Source organism: Myripristis murdjan, chromosome 17 (genome assembly GCF_902150065.1).
Source record: "Myripristis murdjan chromosome 17, fMyrMur1.1, whole genome shotgun sequence".
Lineage (NCBI taxonomy): Eukaryota > Metazoa > Chordata > Actinopteri > Holocentriformes > Holocentridae > Myripristis > Myripristis murdjan.
This window is the reverse complement of record NC_043996.1, coordinates 1,629,346-1,650,465: the sequence shown is the minus strand read 5'-3', so window position 1 is coordinate 1,650,465 and position 21,120 is coordinate 1,629,346. Positions and strand designations below refer to the sequence as shown.

At 38.1% G+C, this 21,120-nt stretch overlaps 1 protein-coding gene across 1 annotated transcript in view; it reads right to left on the bottom strand.

Annotated features, from left to right (window-relative positions):
• The window catches only part of LOC115375889 (choline transporter-like protein 5-A), a 66,729-nt gene that overhangs the window by 18,541 nt on the left and 27,068 nt on the right, over window positions 1–21,120 (bottom strand). Inside the window, exons 2-10 of the mRNA XM_030075476.1 lie at window positions 19,363–19,411; window positions 15,293–15,366; window positions 7,231–7,315; window positions 4,198–4,282; window positions 3,818–3,946; window positions 3,166–3,226; window positions 1,691–1,814; window positions 1,289–1,372; window positions 87–199 (exon numbers count right to left, since the gene is read on the bottom strand). Coding sequence (XP_029931336.1) covers window positions 87–199; window positions 1,289–1,372; window positions 1,691–1,814; window positions 3,166–3,226; window positions 3,818–3,946; window positions 4,198–4,282; window positions 7,231–7,315; window positions 15,293–15,366; window positions 19,363–19,411 — 804 coding nt within the window. The remainder of the gene's footprint in view (window positions 1–86; window positions 200–1,288; window positions 1,373–1,690; window positions 1,815–3,165; window positions 3,227–3,817; window positions 3,947–4,197; window positions 4,283–7,230; window positions 7,316–15,292; window positions 15,367–19,362; window positions 19,412–21,120) is intronic.

Sequence of the window (21,120 nt, the reverse complement as noted above, 5' to 3'; positions counted from 1 at the left end):
TTCTGCTTACCTGGTTTCCACCTCATTCAAAAACTAGAAGGATGAATAGAGTCAAGATAATAATAGTTAAATAACTGACAGCATACCATATGCCAGCAGAAATATCACCGCGATGATGGTAAACCATAGCAGCAGCCGAGCTGTGAACCTCAGCAGCAGAATGAAGACCAGACTGACCACCAAGGATATCAGCAGGCCTCTGTAAGACACACACACACATACACACACACACACACACACACACACACACACACACACACACACACACACACACATTAAGAGATTAGGTCTGAAAATGTGAAAATCACCCTAATCTCTACATCATCTTATTAAAACTTTCAAAGATGTAATCTGTTTTAAGAGTTTGATATTTTGAAATCTAAAATTCATGTGCACAACCTCTGCTATACTGTAAGGCTAAGGTAATTTGGCCACTTTAAAAAGTAAAGTCAAATTACAGACTAATTTTAAAGGTTGCAGAAATCCATTTAAATAATAATATTAGATATCATCACTCATTTGAATGCAAACATGATAAGCAGTTTTGTTTGATGAATGCACCAACAGCCCTAAAACAGTAATAGACCAAATACCAACACTTAAATATACTGTGGATGGTATTGAGATAGAAATTATTATTACGTTTGTTTAAAGCTTTGGGAAGTTTTATTGAGCAGATTTGATGTCAAATGTGTCAAGAATGTGTTGGGTGCTCTTGAGAGCACTTAAGAGGGCGATCCAGGCACTCCCATAATCAGGAAATGTGAGGAAAGTAAGTTTAAAATCCTTTACTGGTGGCTAAATCATTAAAAAAGCTAACATGTTTCAACCACAGTAGGCCTTCGTCAGGGCTTTAGAAAGTCTGGATTTCCATCTTTTATTGTGTATCACCAGGGGCTGCCCAGTACAGCTGTCCCTGAAAAAATGTAGTATGTAGTAGTATGTATTATGTAGTATGTACTTTAAGTGATAAACATAATGCAGTGTAGCATTTATAGTGTATGCTGCCATGTTGACATGACACAAGATAATCCTGGAGAACTCAGGGGTGAGAGTTCTTGCCAAGTTTCCTTCTTGGAATTACAACTTAAAAGACCTTTTCACTGTGGTTTTTCTAGCAGGAATTCAGACAATCAGACTTTCTGCCATCTTTGGAACACAGCAGCATATCAGTTAAGTAACTATAAGAGCTACATGCTAATCACTATTTGATGTGTATACATGTCAGTGAATACGTGTGTTTTGTGTGTGTGTGTGTGTGTGTGTGTGTGTGTGTGTGTAGAGTTACATGAGTATCCATGCCCATGACTTGGCATAATCTTCTACTATCTTCATGCCCAGCTCCTTTGTGTCCACTAGCTCTGTTATGCCACTGCCAACAGGAAACAGACAGAAGTATTAATGTAGAAAAAGGGGTAGAAATTTTACTAGCAATTACAAAGCTTGTGAATGGGGAGACAACATACACAATGTCCACAATGTTTAGATTGTGGACAGATAGTGTACATAGGAAGAAACAAGAATACGTGAGGCCACCACTAGAGGGCATCACTAAAACACAAGGGTTTAACAATATACTGTAAATATAAAATTGCAGTATTTCTTGCTGCAACTAACTATTTCTTGCTAGCAAAACAGGGAAAGATGAAAGATAGAGGGAAAGGAAAACATGAGTTGAAGGAGATGTTACTTGACAGCATCTTGGAGTTCGCTAACGCTGCGCGGCATGTCCAGGGAGTCTTTAAACCTGGTCCTGTTAGCCACAGTCACAGTCCCATTGAGAGTGATGAAGTCTGGTAGACACCTTTTCAGGACTGAAACACAGAAGGAGACATTTTACTAGCTATAAGATCAGCAATACAGCACAGCATAGCAAAATACATTGGGGTTTGATGAGTATGAGGTTTTGAGCACTAATGCTTTCGGCATTCCCGCCAAAAGCATAGCCATAGTTTTGGGCTGAATCTGTCAGATGCTGTGCCAACATCTGCCAGCTTCTTTTAATTTGTCCATTTTCATGCCAATATTCAGTGTTTCCTGCAGCGTTTTCTTGTCAGGGTGGAAAAGCCTCTGAAAAAGCATGGGACACAAACACTTAAAAATCCAGACTACTGATTTTTTTTTTTTTTTTTTTTTACAGTGAGCAGCTCTATAAGCTCAAAATAAAGTGTAAAATTTCACTTTTACTGTAAACTATACATCTAACTATACATATTCATACTCAGGGACCTCCACTGTATCAGGTGGATGACAGATATCTGATGTTTAATAAAGGGCCAGAATCATCTCCAATGCATTAGCAAGTGAAATATATCAGTCTAGCCCAATTATATAATATGATACAGTATAATATTCCCTGATGTTTCTCTCTGTACTTTGATGGTCTGGGAAGGATTGTTAGGAATCACTGAGCGTATAGACCAGGGCTATACAATAAAAATTTTAGGAGGTTCAGATCCTCAAAGGTCCTCCCCAGCAAACGTCCAAGCCATCATGTCTTTTCTTTTCTTGTGATTTGTAGGCCTATATGGATGTGTTATTAAGGGTCTGTATAGGTGTGTGTGTGTTTAACTATAAAATGTAATAAAGGACAATTAAAACCTAAGTCCCTTTCCCAACTATTCTATTAGACATATTATAAAAGTATGAAAAAATAAATAAGCAGGCCTACTCACAAATTAAAGTATCAAAATGAATATGAAAGGAAATGAAGTATCCTGAGCATTTATCAGTAATCTACCAGAACCATAAAGTCCCTGTTGCAAAACTGATGTAACAGAAGACATAAGAAAACACAGCTGTCTTACTGGATGAGAAACAAAGTGACTGTTTTGAACAAATGCAAATGTATCTTTAACACATCTTTGGAAGTTTTCCTTTTTTCTCCAAATGATTTAAATAAGGAACAGGCGAGACACAGACATACAGCAGCCATAACAAACCACAACACTATAAAACGTTTGTGAACTGTTTTGTGTTCCGGGTGGAACCATTACTGGGTCGGGACCTGGCTAATGGGTGACACCTGGTATAGACAATGAATGGTGTCAGTGTGCAAAAATGATTTCATTTCAATTACCTACTATTTATTTAAAAAGTGCTACCATTTTGTACTAACAGCCATTTTGTAAGATTGCGCATCTGAGGGTGTGATTTCATCCTTACATGGTCTACTTGGTACAATCATGGAGGGGCAGTCCTCATCTCTTAAAACCTGAGAGACTGGCTGGAAAACACAGAAGAGAAATAAAGATTAGGACAGCTGTTCCAGAGGTCAACTCCTGCTGCAGTTGTACAAAAGTGTTTCTAAATATCCTTCTATTGCACAGTGAGAAAAAAATAAATAAAAAATGTACATCTTCTGTACTCTTCTAGTTTCATACATGAGCTAATTCAAATAATAGCAAAAGGGCTATAACATACAAATGAATTCATAAATATAATAAATTAAAAATTAAAAATATATATTAATGTGCATGAACCTCTCTTACTAGTTTTTGTTTGCTGTTTGCATGTTTTATGTTAACAGTCATTTTTGTTTCCTTTCTTTCCTTTATTTCGTGGGCAGCATTGTGCATTCATTCATTCAGTCATTCATTAGTCAATGTAAGATCTAGCACTGGAATGCACACAAAACTGTTCTACGGAAGAAAGTTCTAAGAAAGTTTTCATGGAAAATTTCAATGTTTCTACACAATATCAGGGTTCCCAAACAAGATTTAAAAAAAAAAAAGAAAAAGAAAAAAAAAGAAAATGTGCAGTAGAAATTTATCCAGTGAATAATTACTAATAACTATTGGATTGTATTACAGTGTACCTTGTTGGGGTCATTGAAGCCAGGTTTACAGAACTGCCTGTAATATTCCCAGTAACTCTTGCTGAGTTTGTGTTGCAGCTGCATGTCAGTGTAGGTGGCAAACCTGTCGGGGCACTTCAACACACACATCTGAAAGAAAACACACATACACCACTGCTTTCTTAATCTCACCTTATTTAGTGGAAGCTATTCATGACTACTTCATATGACTGAATTAATCAAGTAATCGCCTGCTTCCTAGTGTGTACTTCAGACTAAGGGACTACACATGTTTGCGTTGCATTGCTCTCTTGGTGAGTTGCAAATGATAAACAATTGTACTTGACGTTAGCATGGGAAATCAAAGCTTTCAGAAGACACTGATTGTTAACTGTTCTTACCTGAGTTGTAGGGCACTGTAGGTTGATCAACACAGCAGGGTTGGCACATTTCAGGATGTTAAAATAGAACAGGATGGGCTTCTTCCTGCAACAATATGAGAATCAACAACATCAAGACAAAACTTAACTTAATGCTCCAAATGGTGTAGTACACTGATTACACCGACATATCACCTATGTCACGGTCATCATGTGGGCCAAGAAAAAAAAAGGTAGAGGATAAAATGACATTAATTTAAACAAACAAACAAACAAACATTAAAAGGAAAACAGCATAAAAATAGAAAAAAAACAAAAAAAAAAAAAAACAAGTCTGTATGCGGTCCTCTACTACATGTTTGAAACAATCATCAACAGATTAATTGACAACAGAATTTTTTTTTTTTTTTTAATAAATTTATTTTGGGATCAGTTGATTTACTTTTTTGGTTTACCCTCTTTACCTCCACCTACCTTATCTACTGCTTCTGATTCAGGTAGCTATTCTCCCACATTTCCCAGAATTCTTTTCAACAACCAATTCAAAATAAATTAAAACAGCGGTTTTCAGACGGGGGTCCCTGGGCTTGCAGGGTCCTCAGCAACAGAAGAAAAACTGTTTTATTAGAAAAAAAAAAAACAGAAAACCAAAAAAACTTTCACTAGATTTCTTTCAAAAAGATGTGGAAAAAAGTAAGGGATGAAACAAAAACTTAGTAAAAAAGAAAGAAATTAGTAAAAAAAAAAAAAAAAAAAAGTTAAAAGACCTGAATAAACATCAGTACATTAGAAAATATTTTAAAATATTATATAATTATTATTTCTTTTGAATTATTTATGATTGCAATGATATATTTAAAAGGTCAGTAATGTTGGATCAGATTTCTTGTCTTTCAGTGCTTGTGTAAGACATCTTCGCCTCTCATAAGCATCATAATAGTATTAACACTGAACACAAGTCAAAATATCTCTTGATATCATACTCCCTATAGAGAAAAATCACTTCAAATGGGGGTCCACAGCTTATTGAAAGACCAGCTGGACATCCAGAACAGGAAAAAGGCTGACAGCCCCAAGAAGACAAGACAGTAAGACTAATTTAGCATGTAGTAACAAGTCGACACCATTAGATGGCAGTGCATGTCAGAGGAACAATTCCTGCTCTACATGCTGCCTCTTTTAAACTAACACACACAAACAAAAACACACACACACACACACACACACACACACACCCTTATCACTCTCCTACAGCCTGGATAAGAAGATGCTTTTATTACCACTACAGTTACGGCCTGTAAATCACCCATCGGCTTCATCAGGAGGAAGGCTCTAGTCTGACCAGTCAAAGGGAAGAATGTAGTACTATCAGAGGCAGCATTGAGCTTCAGACTGACAAAAGACAATCATCTGGAGGAGTTCAGCATCAGCTCTCATTACTCCAGAAAGGATATGGTCTCCCTGGTACTCACTGCATGACGTACATGAGCCTAGAGCAAGGTTGACCTCTTGTGTAAAACACAAGAACTTCAAAATGACATGTGAGTGGAGTCACATGTCACAGACTGATGTTTAAGACTGATGTTTAAGACTTACAATAAAAATTCCATCTGGTTCAGGCAGTGTGGTTGACCAGTAGTATGAAGGATAAGGTGCGATTTGAATGATGTCATTGATTTATTGTAAACTTGATCCATACTATACTGGTTGTGTATGGGAATTTCTGGCAGGATCATACAAATGATTTTGCATGTTTAGTGTAATATACTTCACATTTCTGTCTTTCCTCAAAGCAAACACTCATATTTTAGAAGTCTGATATCATTTTTCCTCCCTTTTCTCCAGCCATTGGTTTCCATTCATTCCACTACTATATGAAAATGATCTTCAGACTGTCCTGACACCAGTATTCTATCAACATAATACAGTCGTCCACATTTTGATGACTTGAAATTGGGCAGAGTGAAACTTTCCATCTGCAATTAATAGTCTCTGAGCAAACGGTTGTTTTACACAGCCAATTATCTGTTCAGTTTATGAATGGTGACAACTTTGTATACAGAATAATTGGCATCATTGAAAATGGAGGGATTTTGATTATATGTTGTGAAATCTTCAGCACCCCTTATGTTTTGCAAAATGGTGCATTGCAGTGTAAATTGTGGTAAATTGTAATAAATGGGGCACAAATTCAAAAAAAAAAAAAAAAAAATCAAAGGTATGGTCTTTTAACCTGAACTGATTGTAAAAGGGCAAGGGATGAAATTCCACACAGCCATATACACTATTATATATATGGTAATTGTAGTAGCAGCAGTAGTGGTGATTGTGATGGAAACAGCAGTATTAATAGCACAAGTGTAAGTAATCACAGAGGATAGTATTAATACTAGTAGTGCTAGTTGGTAGTGCTAATGTCAGTACTATCCTGGGTTTTAATTCAAAGTTTGAGTGCCTCATAAGTTAGCCCATTTTGAAAAAGTTCTCTCAAATGTGTTACTAAACTTCCATGTCGCTTTCACAATGTTAGCTGGGGGGAAGCAGAAGGCTAACAGTTAGCATTTGGAGCATCCAGCCAGTATCCAGCACTCAGTAACAATGAGCTGAGGGGAAAGTGAAATAATTTCAGTTTTTTTTTTTTTTTTCAATATGGATTAACTATTCTTTGAAGGTAACAGCAGCAGTCCCCATCTACATTCACAAACACCAGCCCTCTCGAGTGTGCTCGACTGAATTATGGTATGAGCTCATCCCTCCCAAAGAGGCAGCCTTTAAATCTCATTTACTAGTATGATATCACCCAGGATTAGACAGATGTAGACTTTCAAAAGCCAATACAGACATTCTGGATTGAAAATGCTGGCAATACGTGTACATTATTGGCATGAAGATCGTCAAGTTGTTAGATACTGAATATTGGCACAAATTATTGACCATTAGCAGCTTCAATCCAAACTGATTAGTATCAGTACCAGTCTATGAAACCTCACATTAACTGAATGCTGCAATTACATAATGTTTGACATTTTTTAGGCAGTAATCATGGTGACTTACGCATTGGGAGTTCCCTTCTGACCACAGAAGCGGCCGTAGCTGTCTGTAGGGTGTAGCACCTTCCTCGGGTCCCCATGTAACCAGGCTAGACAGAGAGAGATACACACACATAGTAACACAGAGGAATCAGACACACTAAATTCTAATGGGAGATGCTCAGCAACTAGTCAAAGAATCAAAGATCAAAGATATCAAGTGCATTTTCTCAGATTTCAAAAGGTTAAGAAGTCATAATATATATTAAAAAAAAATCCAAATAATAATAATAATAATAATAATAATAATGTTGTTGGTAACCGGTCAGTAGTTTGGTGCATATGATCAGGTATGGAGATTTTGATGGTAAATTATTTTACATGCAGCGTTTAGTGAATCAACACACCTTCCAAAGAATTGAGCATTTCTATTAATACTGACGAGCAGTGGAAATGGAAAGCTTCCCTGCTGGCTTGGTGTTTTCACTGATGAGGAGAAAACCTAGCAGACTTTTACACATCCCCATTCATAGAGTGCAGTGAAAACCATGATGTCATTACAGGCATAGGAGGTAGTGTGTGTCTGTGTGTGTGTGTGTGTGTGTGTGTGTGTGTGTGTGTGTGTGTGTGTGTGTGTGCGCGTGCGGGTGTGGGTGTGTGAAGGGGAAGGGGGTGGGGGTGGCGGCAGGGGCACTGATGAAAGGCAGGAGGAGGATCGGAGGAGAGAATCTGGAGAGAAGTGAATTAGTGAGTAATGTTGAAGGAAGGGTGAGACACAAAAGCCAAGCAAAAGAAGGAGGGAGGTGTGTGTGTGTGTGTGTGTGTGTGTGTGTGTGTGTATGTGAAGGTGATGTCATTGGAAATGATGTCATCCATGTTTGGTAGTGGCAGAGCTGGAGTGGATTGGAGTGGAATGGTTTTAGAAACAGTTTGTGTAAGTGTGTGTGTGTGTGTGTGTGTGTGTGTGTGTGTGTGTGTGTGTGTGTGTGTGTGTGTGCGCTGCACGCGCGTGCGTGTGCATTTGTGTGTGCAAATGCACATACAAATGTGTGTCTATGTGTGTTTATGCATGCTCTTGACACATACATAAATACATACACTCATACACATGAAAATGTGTGTGCATCTGTGTGGAAATGTGGATTAGTGTTTGTGCATGCCTGTGTTTAGGCATGAGTGTGTGTGTGTGCGTGTGTGCATATGTCTCTGTGCATGTTAGTGTGACAAAATATTGACAATACCATGCATCACCTACATAATGGTGTGTACTAAACAGTGTGTGTGCGTGTGTGTGTCTGTGTGTGTCTGTGTGTGTTTTGAAGTAGGCGAGTAGTGTGCTGCTATTTTTTCTCTGAACAGCATGAAGTCATCAGTAGCCACCAGCCACCAGCCACACACACACACACACACACACACTCCCTGCCCTCATCCATCCACACAGTGCTCCATTAAACATGTCTGCTCTGGGCTACCATGCTACTTTTTAAGAATGAGCTCATACTAGAATATGAGGAGGCAACACACACATTTACACATTTCAAAGATGGGGTCCTACATGACAGAAGTGCCACTTAAGATAAACAGAGACAAAAAGAGAAGAGACACCCTGAAGATTACCTGAGTGATGTTAGGTTCCTCCCTGACCACTGCTGATCAACATGTTTTATCATCATTACTGTGTGTGAGCAGAGAGTTTGGTGTGGGAGGACTTGGCTCATGTGTGAAAACCTGCAGTGAGACCTGCCTCAGCCTGCTTTAATGAACTGCTAACCCACCTGAAAATGTTTCATTAGTCTGGCTCTCAGGGTGGGATTTACATGCATGAAAGCCTCAGCACACTTTGCACTGCACCTTCTGGGCAAATTTCGTCCACAAACTGAATGGAATTAAAGGGATAGTTCACTCATTTTGAAAAAAAAAAAAGATATTTTTTCATTCCTCACCTTGCCAGTTATATAAGGCAACAGTGGTCTTCCTCTCATTGTTACTGAGTGCTGGACACAGGCTGGATGCTCCAAATGCTAACTGTTAGCCTCCTGCTATTCAGGTGGACTCCCCTCCCCACTAACATTCTTAAAAATAACTGCTCTCATCCACTCGAAGAGGGTTTAAAATCACTTTAGAAGTGTTGCTTTTCAAAACTAAAATGCATATCCGACTACTGAGTTCACATTTACTAAGGCAGCTGACAAATATGCACTCAACAAATGGACTTCCTTCTACACACACTTTTATGAAGCATGTGAAGCAGAGAGTAAAATGTTGAAGGGTCCAGACACTAGGGTTTGTGCACCATGGAGCCATCAACTGGCTCAGTAAGTCAAAGAGAACAAAAATGGAGTAACAAAGCCAGTTAGAGCCTTTGATTAGTGAAGTGACAGCACACAAAGAGGGATCTCATGCACCACCAATGACAATTTACTATTCACTACAATTTACCCACATTTAAATTGCAATATTGTGACACCTTATAATGTTCTGCTTCTATGCATAACAAAGTCATTATTATTCAAAGCTGAAAATTAATAATTGGCTGTGTAAAATAAATGTTTCCCCAGGGACAATTTTCCAGGAAAGGGACCATTTGAGTTTCCACAATCTGAAGTCATCAAAACACAACAGTGCTGCTGCTTTTAGGAAAACTAATGTGGATGACTTTTGATGGTGTGATGGTGTGAATGGCTGATAAAAGAAAAGGAAAAATGATATCAGAGTTCAAAGTGCAACTGCTTGCTTTTGAAAAAAAAAAAAAAAAAAAAAAAAAAATATATATATATATATATATATATGTATATATATATACAGTACAGGCCAAAAGTTTGGACACACCTTCTCATTCAATGCGTTTTCTTTATTTTCATGACTATTTACATTGTAGATACTAACTGAAGGAATCAAAACTATGAATGAACACATGTGGAGTTATGTACTTAACAAAAAAGGTGAAATAACTGAAAACATGTTTTATATTCTAGTTTCTTCAAAATAGCCACCCTTTGCTCTGATTACTGCTTTGCACACTCTTGGCATTCTCTCCATGAGCTTCAAGAGGTAGTCACCTGAAATGGTTTTCCAACAGTCTTGAAGGAGTTCCCAGAGGTGTTTAGCACTTGTTGGCCCCTTTGCCTTCACTCTGCGGTCCAGCTCACCCCAAACCATCTGGATTGGGTTGAGGTCCGGTGACTGTGGAGGCCAGGTCATCTGCCGCAGCACCCCATCACTCTCCTTCTTGGTCAAATAGCCCTTACACAGTCTGGAGGTGTGTTTGGGGTCATTGTCCTGTTGAAAAATAAATGATGGTCCAACTAAACGCAAACCGGATGGGATGGTATGTCGCTGCAGGATGCTGTGGTAGCCATGCTGGTTCAGTGTGCCTTCAATTTTGAATAAATCCCCAACAGTGTCACCAGCAAAACACCCCCACACCATCACACCTCCTCCTCCATGCTTCACAGTGGGAACCAGGCATGTGGAATCCATCCGTTCACCTTTTCTGCGTCTCACAAAGACACGGCGGTTGGAACCAAAGATCTCAGATTTGGACTCATCAGACCAAAGCACAGATTTCCACTGGTCTAATGTCCATTCCTTGTGTTCTTGGCCCAAACAAATCTCTTCTGCTTGTTGCCTCTCCTTAGCAGTGGTTTCCTAGCAGCTATTTGACCATGAAGGCCTGATTGGCGCAGTCTCCTCTTAACAGTTGTTCTAGAGATGGGTCTGCTGCTAGAACTCTGTGTGGCATTTATCTGGTCTCTGATCTGAGCTGCTGTTAACTTGCGATTTCTGAGGCTGGTGACTCAGATGAACTTGTCCTCAGAAGCAGAGGTGACTCTTGGTCTTCCTTTCCTGGGTCGGTCTTCATGTGTGCCAGTTTCGTTGTAGCGCTTGATGGTTTTTGCGACTCCACTTGGGGACACATTTAAAGTTTTTGCAATTTTCCGGACTGACTGACCTTCATTTCTTAAAGTAATGATGGCCACTCGTTTTTCTTTAGTTAGCTGATTGGTTCTTGCCATAATATGAATTTTAACAGTTGTCCAATAGGGCTGTCGGCTGTGTAGTAACCTGACTTCTGCACAACACAACTGATGGTCCCAACCCCATTGATAAAGTAAGAAATTCCACTAATTAACCCTGATAAGGCACACCTGTGAAGTGAAAACCATTTCAGGTGACGACCTCTTGAAGCTCATCGAGAGAATGCCAAGAGTGTGCAAAGCAGTAATCAGAGCAAAGGGTGGCTATTTTGAAGAAACTAGAATATAAAACATGTTTTCAGTTATTTCACCTTTTTTTGTTAAGTACATAACTCCACATGTGTTCATTCATAGTTTTGATTCCTTCAGTGAGAATCTACAATGTAAATAGTCATGAAAATAAAGAAAACACATTGAATGAGAAGGTGTGTCCAAACTTTTGGCCTGTACTGTATATATATATATATATATATATATATATATATATAATGTAGATATTAGGCTAAACATGCAAAAGCATTGAGATGGTCCTTGGCAATTGACCCAGCAGCTCCTCTCCAAGCAGGGATGGCCAAGAATCATGAATTTCTCAAATCGAATCACTCCTTGGCTTGAACTGTATTTACCAAGCTAACTGGACCACACACACAAGAGGCTATAAGGTTAAAAGGTATAACTATCCTGTCTCAGCTGGAATCAAGCCGGCTGATGGTGCTGCCTGCAACTCAGCTTGTTAAGTCCCCAGTGGTTGGTTTAGAGTGGCATAGTGTTTTAGTGTATTTTTTATACAACATCTATGGGCTGGATCTCACCTGTTATCAAGAAGCACTGCATTATCATAAACTGTTCCCATGGAAACTGAAATTGACAAAAGAAGGAAGATTTCCTGCAACTTGTTTTATTTACTTCCACATTGATGCAACAGAGACAGCACGTGTCAGGACGTGAGAGACGAAGCCATTTCCATGCGAAGTCTGACCTTAGAATATCCAACTTTCCAAATTTCTGACCTGCTCTCAAGAAGAACAAACTCTGAATTTTCCTACATTTTCCTTACCAAGGGGAAGATCCTCCTGAGTTGAGAAAGTAAAAACCATGTTGGCATAATTTTGCAGATCATACTCTGACATCCCTATGTCCTGCCTGCAGCCTACAAACTCTTTTCTAAGAAGCTATGTTGCGATCTTGTTTAATAGATCTAGGGCTCTCCTGCAGTGTTTGTGGTGCCCCCAACCTCTGCTGCTGTCACTAGGCTAAGGCTGTCACAAAGCATTTCTATGGAGTATGGAGTATGGATTAGTTCCTATGGAGTATGCTGGTTTTGTGAATTTTAGCAAATCCAGCAGAATATCTAGTCAGCAACACTTAACATACCCCTCCTGTTATTTGTGTGATCCTGTCTTAATACCATGAAAGGCGTGTCCCCCAGTGTGGACTTTTAGTGTCCAATGATGAATGATGGATAAATGCTGATTCAAATATTTCTCCATCCTAATAATATATCCTAATTTTGCCCTAAAATATTCAAATTGAAGATGTTGAATATCAGCACAATACATCACTTATCAGCATTTTCAATCAGAAATGTCTGGGTCAGCTTTTGAAAATCTGTCTAATCCTTGGTGATATCATACTAGTAAATGAGGGTTAAGGGCTGACTGTATGGGGGATGAGCAGGGATGAGCTCATACCATAATTCAGTCGAGCAGCACTCGAGGGGGCTGGGGGACTTTCAGGAACTGCTTACATTAAACTTTCATAAAACATATTATTCTCTTCTCATGTTGGTATTCAGGTTGAACTGTCATCGATTTTTCAAAGCCAATACTGATATTTTTATTTTGACACTGCCAATAGCCAAAATTTTGTGTTGCTGTTCAATATCTTTAAATTGGACCACTAACATGCTCCAAAAATTCCATGTATTCAGATTTTATTCTTCTCAAAGTGGAAAATCATTTAACATTTAGACCATCATGGGACACCAAAACTGTTTAATTCTCAATTCTTTAACGCAGATTAGCAGCTCCATAAAGGAACATACCAGTGATTTTGTTGGTTTACCCTAACATATGTGTAAAATGCATATATAATCACATTTCTGCTAATCTTTTTCCAAAGCAAACAGTCATATTTTAGAACTACAACAGGATTTTTACTAAGGGCTTCCATTGATTCCAGAACTTTCAGAAGCTTCAAACTTTGTTCCCACCAGTATTCCATCACCATAATAAAGTCGTCCACACTAGTTTTCGTATAAAGCAGCAGCACTGTTGAGTTTTGATGGCTTGAAATTGGGTGGAGTGAAACTGTCACTGCAACAGCAAAATAGTCCTAGGGAAACATTTGCATTACACAGCATTCCATGGTTTACGAATGGCAATGACTTTATTAGCTCCAGAAACAAAACATTATAAGGTGGGGGTTTCAACCACCAAATTCTCATTTGAAAATTCAGGGATTTTGATTATATGTTGTGCAATCTTTAGTACCTCTATGGAAGTGAACAGAAAGATATAAATGCAGTATTGTGGATTAACAGCCTAGGGCAGCACTAAGCAACTAGTGGGGATAATTTGCCATGTGGACTCTGATTCCAGGTAACCCAGCAGTTCTGTTTTGCTTTAAGGCCTTGGATTTGAATGATATCATTTAACACGATTTAAGAGACACCTTGAATAACATAATTCCAAATGAGGCTTACTCACAAAACTAGCTGTTAAAGTAGCTGACCAGCAGCTACATTTTCACGGTGTCAGCTTCAACTCCAGCTATGACTCTGGTAGAAATTGGACTTCACTGACAGCTTTATGTGGGGCGGTAAAACTCTAGAACTTTTCTCCAAGCTCTCACATCAAATGCTTTAATTCTGCTTCTCCCTCGTCTGACTATCGGACGCCATGCTGTGTCTTTAGGAGGCTCCGAACATATCAAAGAGCTTTGGCAACAAAGAGATTTTCAGCTGCCGTCTCTCTCTCTTCCTCTATCACCTCAGTTTCACTCACCTCTCTCTATCTTTCAATTGCAGGGGGGAAAAAGCTAGATAAGCCTCCCAGCGGTGTAGTTGCTCTCCTCCTTACTTTTATTTCCCTTCCTTTCTCTCATTCCCTTTTCCCCTCCAAACCACCGAGCCTTCACCCAATCAATGTGATCAAGAGACAAAAACATCAGGAATAAATCAGGGAAACCGGTGCTCTTCCATTAAAAATGAATGGGAGAAAACCTACCTACTAAGGGCACCAGAGAGAGAGAGAGTAGACCCAGAAATAGAGAGAAAGGAGAGAATAAAAAAAGAGTGTGAAAGGCAAAGGGAAAGAGACAGAGATAAAAGAAAGAGTGAAACACTACAAGGAATAGTTTTAACAGTAGGGACAAATGGGAATAATAGCATCAAGAGACATGAGTAGAGAAAGTGAGAGGAGAAAACACTGTCATATGATATAATGCAATATTCATGCTGGCCCATATTTCTTCAGAGTTGTGATGTGTGCTGATGCTGAAAGATAATCCTGTTTTAGATATTTCTCTGATCTAAAATCAGGTGAAATAGGTATAGACTGGTTCTCCATTTCCTATTATGAAGAACAATTACGACTGCATGAAGTGTCCCACATTATTCAAGAGTATTCAATCTAAAGACCACACTATTTTTTTGTTTGTTTGTTTTAGGTTTACAAGATTTTTTTTTTTTCATCAAATCATAATTCTCAGTTCCAAACAGAATCCTTAGTCTAATGAGAGAAAGCCTGAAACCCTTTTTTTTCTTTGTTTCAAACTTGAGCTAAAATCACAATCATTTGACTTTCATTTCAGTCATTTTAAGGCAATTTGACAATCTTGTTGTTCTCTTTTGCATCTTTACCTCTCCATCTCTGTTCCTGCATCTTAAGTTTCTGTCCTCCAGCTCTCACACCCTCAGTATTTCTCCGTCTGCTCTATCACAGGAGCCCATTAGCGACACTACGCTATTATCATAGTATCTTGTGTGTGTGCGTGTGTGTGTGTGTGAGTGCGTGTACATTCACTGGAGACTTCACTGTAACGGCAGTCTGATCAAAGAGGCTTTTTCCACACTCAGGGCAGTGTGTGTGTGTGTATGTGTGGACTTACCCACTATCCCCAGAGCGATGTAAGCGAGGATGACGATGATGAAGATCAAACAACACAACACATCCGTACAGCTCCTGAAGAGGCAAAGGGAACAAAAGAGTGGAAAACCAGCATTTTTAAAAGGAGAGCACCACGTTTTTCACTTTTTGGGCCAATTTTCTTCAGCATATGCCTCACATTTTTCATGATCCATCCTCCATGATCTTTAATTATTTAGTGCCTAAAATACACTAAAAAATGAGAAAAAAAGCACTTAATTTTTGTTGGTGAGCCACTTTTCTGCATGGTTACTGAAAATTCACAAGTCTGTGCATAATGTGTTTGTGTGCATGTATAGATATATATTTAGACTAATTCATAGAGACCAGTGCATTGACTGTAGTCTATACATGTGTACAACAGCTTTCAATGTTCTACAGCACATGTATTGATCTGTTTGCTTTCATTCAAGAACTGCTTATGTTGGAAGTCACTGCCAGGGAAGTTTATATTTTGCCAGATAGACAGCAGCTACTTCTTGTAAATGTAATGCTGTCTTATTTCCACAAATGGATTCCAGCTTCAGCTTGTTAGAGCAGTCAGCTAGTGAAAAACATGATGGCCCTTCAAACTGAATATGATCAGATCAGAGGTGGAATGTAATAGGACATGGGATTGCAGCACATTGGATGCACTGAACATTGCTCTGCAGCCAGGTCTGAAGAGTAGCAAAATCACGATGTGGGATGTTCTTTTAAATATCCATGAGAGCGGGGCGGGGCATCATGCTGATTGATAGTTGTCAGCACCAGTCAGTGGCTGGTAAGCAGCCTGTCTATAAATACACTGACCTGGTTGGCTGACGGGGATTGTTAACTGTGGATTGACAGATAAGCTGATTAGTTAAGAGCTCTCTTAACACAAACACAGATTAACGTACAGATCAACGCTTACACTTGGCAACTGCTAAATGAACCATTAGAAGGCCCTAAGAATAAGGTGGAGATCACAGGTTTTAACAGCTGGTGTCAAATTCAGAATAAGTTTAAAATAAATAATAATAACTCGAAAGTTGTCACTCAGATGAGTGTACACCTCCACCAAGATTAGGCAATTCTCATGATATGCTATTTCCACACCACAAATGAAACTTGTCAGTTCTACTTTTCATACTTTTAAGTGAAAATAATGTTTTTGTTTAATAAATTCAAACAAACAGTTATGCATATGTGTAGTTGGTTTAGGGAGTATTTCTGTTGCTGGAGTTCAGTACCTTTTTGTGATAGGCCACACCCACCACCACACTCCATTTTGGCCTGTTAGCATGTAAGGTAAATCAGCTCTTCCTTGCCCCATGACCGAGCTGACCACAATATTTTGTCATGATATGTGAATCTGTTTAGAAGTTATGTCCCTTTTCACGCCAGTCCTTTAATCTCAGAAATTCAGAGTTTTTTTTCTCTGAATATTACCCCTCCTCCCCCGGCTCTGTAATTTTTTCCCCCCCCGTACAATCGCCCTAATATGTCATCATATTACTGAGTGCTGGATACTGGCTGGAATGCTGATACTAATCACTGATTCTTGAGAATTTGGATAAATCATGTCCCACTAAGAAAAATGCTATTTCTGTTGGAAATTTACAACATTTTAATGAATAAAAAGAATCAAGGGCATAATCAGGGGGTCCTTTGCACATTTGTAAGGTTCTTTTATAGGTTTATTTTTAATTTGTATTAATTTAATGATTATATGTTGGCCCATGGCCTACAAAAAGTAATAATTTCATTGAATAATATATTTACCACATGAAAGAGTACATCATAATATGTATTAAAAACTACAAATGATGAGTTTTGAACAATATTTACTATTATTTTGTGGTTGCTCAAAATGTGTCCCACATATCCGTCACCACCGTCAGATATTTATTTAAAAAATAATTATAAAAAAACTACAAGGTCAATTACATTCCTGAGGACCTCTTTTCAAACCTTCAGCTCTACTGCATGCTTCAAGACCACTCAGGCTCCTGGAAGTTTTCTATTTTCTCTTAAATCTCTTCATATTTTTGGACACTGCTACTGTCACAACCATAACATGTCAACACCGTCACTTCTGTATAAAAAAATATTAAATTAGATTATGGAATAAATGTATACTTTTTAAGAAGAGGTCTGATGCAGGTAGCAACAGGGTGAAAACAAGCTGGCTAATGTGAACAATCATGCTTATCATGTGAAAGAGCAGGTTTTTGTCTCCACCGTCAGACGTCACCACCGTCAGGTTTTCTGTGTGACGGTGATGACTGAAGTCTGAAAAATGCTTATAACAGTGCTCAGGATTGTTATTTTTTGTACCAAATAGTTAAATAATGTTGTTAAGCAAGAAGCCATTGACTTGAGTGGTATAAATTTTGGAAATGTATGTTGTAATGAGGCGACTGTCACCACCGTCAGATTAGTGTCACCACCGTCAGAGGCAGTTATATTGGTTTTAAATGAATATGCTTACAATATGTTTCTTTGGTGGTGTTGAGTTATTAAAGTAATAGTCTCTTTTAATACAAAAATATGTTTTTCAAATTTAAAAAAAACATTACGGTGACGGTGTTGACAAAAACAAAGTAGCCTAATAACTGGAAAAACGCCTATTTTATGAAAAAAATGCAAAATGAGGCGGTTGCACCTGTACATTGATGAAAAGCCAAGACCTTGGCCTATAATGATATACCTTCAGATTTTATATATTTAACTCACTTTTTTTTTTTTTTTTTTTCAAAATTAAAACCTTTTTTTATCCAAATTCCCAAGAATCAGTGTAATGCTAACTGATAGCCTCATGCCATTGAGGTGGACTTACCTCTGGCTAACATTCTTATTGTAAATATTTAACCGCCTTAATCCACTCAAACTGTTCAATAAACGACATTTAATTTAATCATGTGTAGCAAACTTTGCCCAAAATGTCATAAAAAGAAAATTTAAAAACAAACAAAAAAAAAATCTCCACAGCAGAACTACTGTCCTACATACTAGCTAGGAGAAATGTGAGACAAAATCAAATTTAGAGCCCTAAATCACTGTTTAGGGCAAATAAAACAGGATGACACCCCTTGCCTTAACCCTCGTAGCAAGCAAGAAAAAACTCCCCTAAAAACCTGACAGATAATGGGGAAAAAGGGAAGAAATGGGAGGCAGAGACTCACTCACACACAGCCTTCACACTCAACACATGAGACACACATGAAAAGGATGGGGAGGGAGGCAAAGGACAGGAGAATGAAGCTTTCTCTGTATGAAGGACTCACTCACTCCTTACTATCATTTGTCCTTTCCTGTGTGCTTGTTGGGCAAAAAAGTTCAATCTACAGCATCTCATCACTGGGGATGGGTTTTTCATTTAAACTGGTAAAACAAGGTGTATGTAAAATCTTGTCTAATGTAATTTTAAATGATTCTCTAATGTCAGCTCCCCAAAAAACTCACAATATTTAACTCTGATATTTTTGTCCCTCAAAGGGAGGCACTAATCCTGTTAGCCACTCATTTCGGACATGTCCAAGGTCAACTGACTTCTGGGTGGGTGTTTTTAAACACATTTACACATATATGTGGCAAAGAAATTGATCGAAACCCTCTGACTGTTATTTTGAGTTGTCCCACATGACACATATTTAATAGCAAAGCAGAAAGAAGTTCTAGCTTTTTCTACATTACTGGCCAAAGGCTGGTCCTTCTTAAATGAAATAAAGCTGTGCCACCATGCATTAAATGCTGAGTTGAAGAGGTCACACCTGAAGCTTGAGTACATTAAACACATAACCTGAGGCTCTACCAAAAAGTTTGTAAGATCTGGTAGCCGTATATAGCATATTTTGAACAAAGATTTCCCATAACATAATGTGCAACCAGATTCAGATGGAGACTACCTATGCATATACCTGTTTACTGACTGTGGAATTGGTTGAAGCGTATTGATTGTCTGCAAAGCCTGAGGGAAATGAATAAATGGAGGAACTAATTCAGGAGAGACTGATGTCTAAAGTATTCTCTACATCTTTACATGCAAAGCAGGAAGCATGGAGTTACCTTCTGCGGACTGGGCCTCTGAAAGAAGGATCAAATTTGTGTGCCTCTCCTGGAAGAAAGAAAGACACAAGAAAAGAACAATGAGAAAAGAGAAAAAAAGAAGAGAGTCAAACTAGTTATAAAGGGCTTTAAAATGAAGCATGGCTGTTACAGTAATTATTTACAAAAAAAAAAAGAAAAGAAAAAGAAACAAAAAATTTGACAAGGCAATACTGACACATTTATACACATTTATAAGCATGGCTGGGTATGTTTCTCCAATAACGTAATTAATTAAAGTAAGTCAACTCATTACTTTTCAAGAAAGCAATTAGATAACCGACTACTTTCTAAAACCCTTACAGCTCTTATCAAAGAGAACAGACAACGCAAAATCATATAAGTACTGGTCTAGGATTATTTTAGCATGTTAAATCATAATAAATAAGATATGAAAATCTGATCCTAGACAAGCAGAGAGGAGGCAGGCTAGGCTGACACCGGATATCTTTCAAAAGGGCCAGTGCTTGAATACTGGAAGTAATGTGAATTTCATTAGAACAGTAACTGTAATGTGATTACTGAAAATTAAAAAGTAATCTCTTACACTACTTCGTTACTTTGGAAAGAACTCTAATCACAGTAATGAGTAAAAATAATCAAATTACGTACAACAGTGTTCATAAATTTGATATTTGCTATTTGACCATGAAAGTACTTTCTAGAACTTTTCACAGCAGCCTTTTTTAAATGAAATAGCAGGGAATAACACAGGTGTTACCAGTGATGTTAAACACATATGTGAGGGATATATGTTGGATAATTTTGATTGATTCCACAAAACAAAGAGTATGGTACTTGCTATACTGATCTTTATAAGTAAAAACAAGTGGTGCTATATCAAATGATTGAAGTGTTTTTTGAATTATGGCTTCTGCTTTTAAAATTTTTGCCTCCATGATAATAATAATAATAATAATAATAATAATAATAATAATGATAAAAAACTGGGTGGAAACCTACATCCATAATCCACCTGGAAACAAGATAATGGAACACAAAGAGTAGCTCGCTTGATGCTTACTTTTTTTTGCACCCAAAATCAGTGGTGACATTTTGAGCCCCTGGCTCTTCCTCAGACTTGTGAATTGTGTCAGCCACCATGGGATTAAAAGTAACTACCACAAACTGTTACTAAAGCTGTGAGAAAATTAACCCTTCAAAACAATAGTTTTGTTGATGTCACTGAACCCAGGAATTCTTCATTAACTGTAAAGTTTTCCCTGTGCTAGAAGAGTCAAAACCGCAGTAGTCAAGTAAAGCTTCAGTATGGGTCCTCTCATGCTTCTCTCCTCACATCCTCCTGATTTAGGATCCCTGATTTTAGACAGGCCGTCAGGCCCATGTCTCAAAATCGACCAATTTTCCTTGTACACAATCTTCAACCATATAAATAAGTAATAAGTCTTTGATGTTACTGGGTCGCAGACATCAGGAAGTCATGGCATACAACCAAATAAGAAACTATTTGAATAATTCTTAAGTTAATCTCTCAATCAAAAAAATAGGGACCCAAAACAAAAACAGCTATTTCTCTAAAGCCCTGAGACCTGCTGCACTGCAAAAACTCAAAATCTTACCAAGATTATTTGTCTTATTTCAAGTCAAAAATGTCTTATTCCTAGTCAAAATATCTCATTACACTTAAAATAAGACATGATCACCTCAGAAGTAACTTGTTTTTAGACAATTGTCTCTTGTTTCAAGTGAAAATTTGCT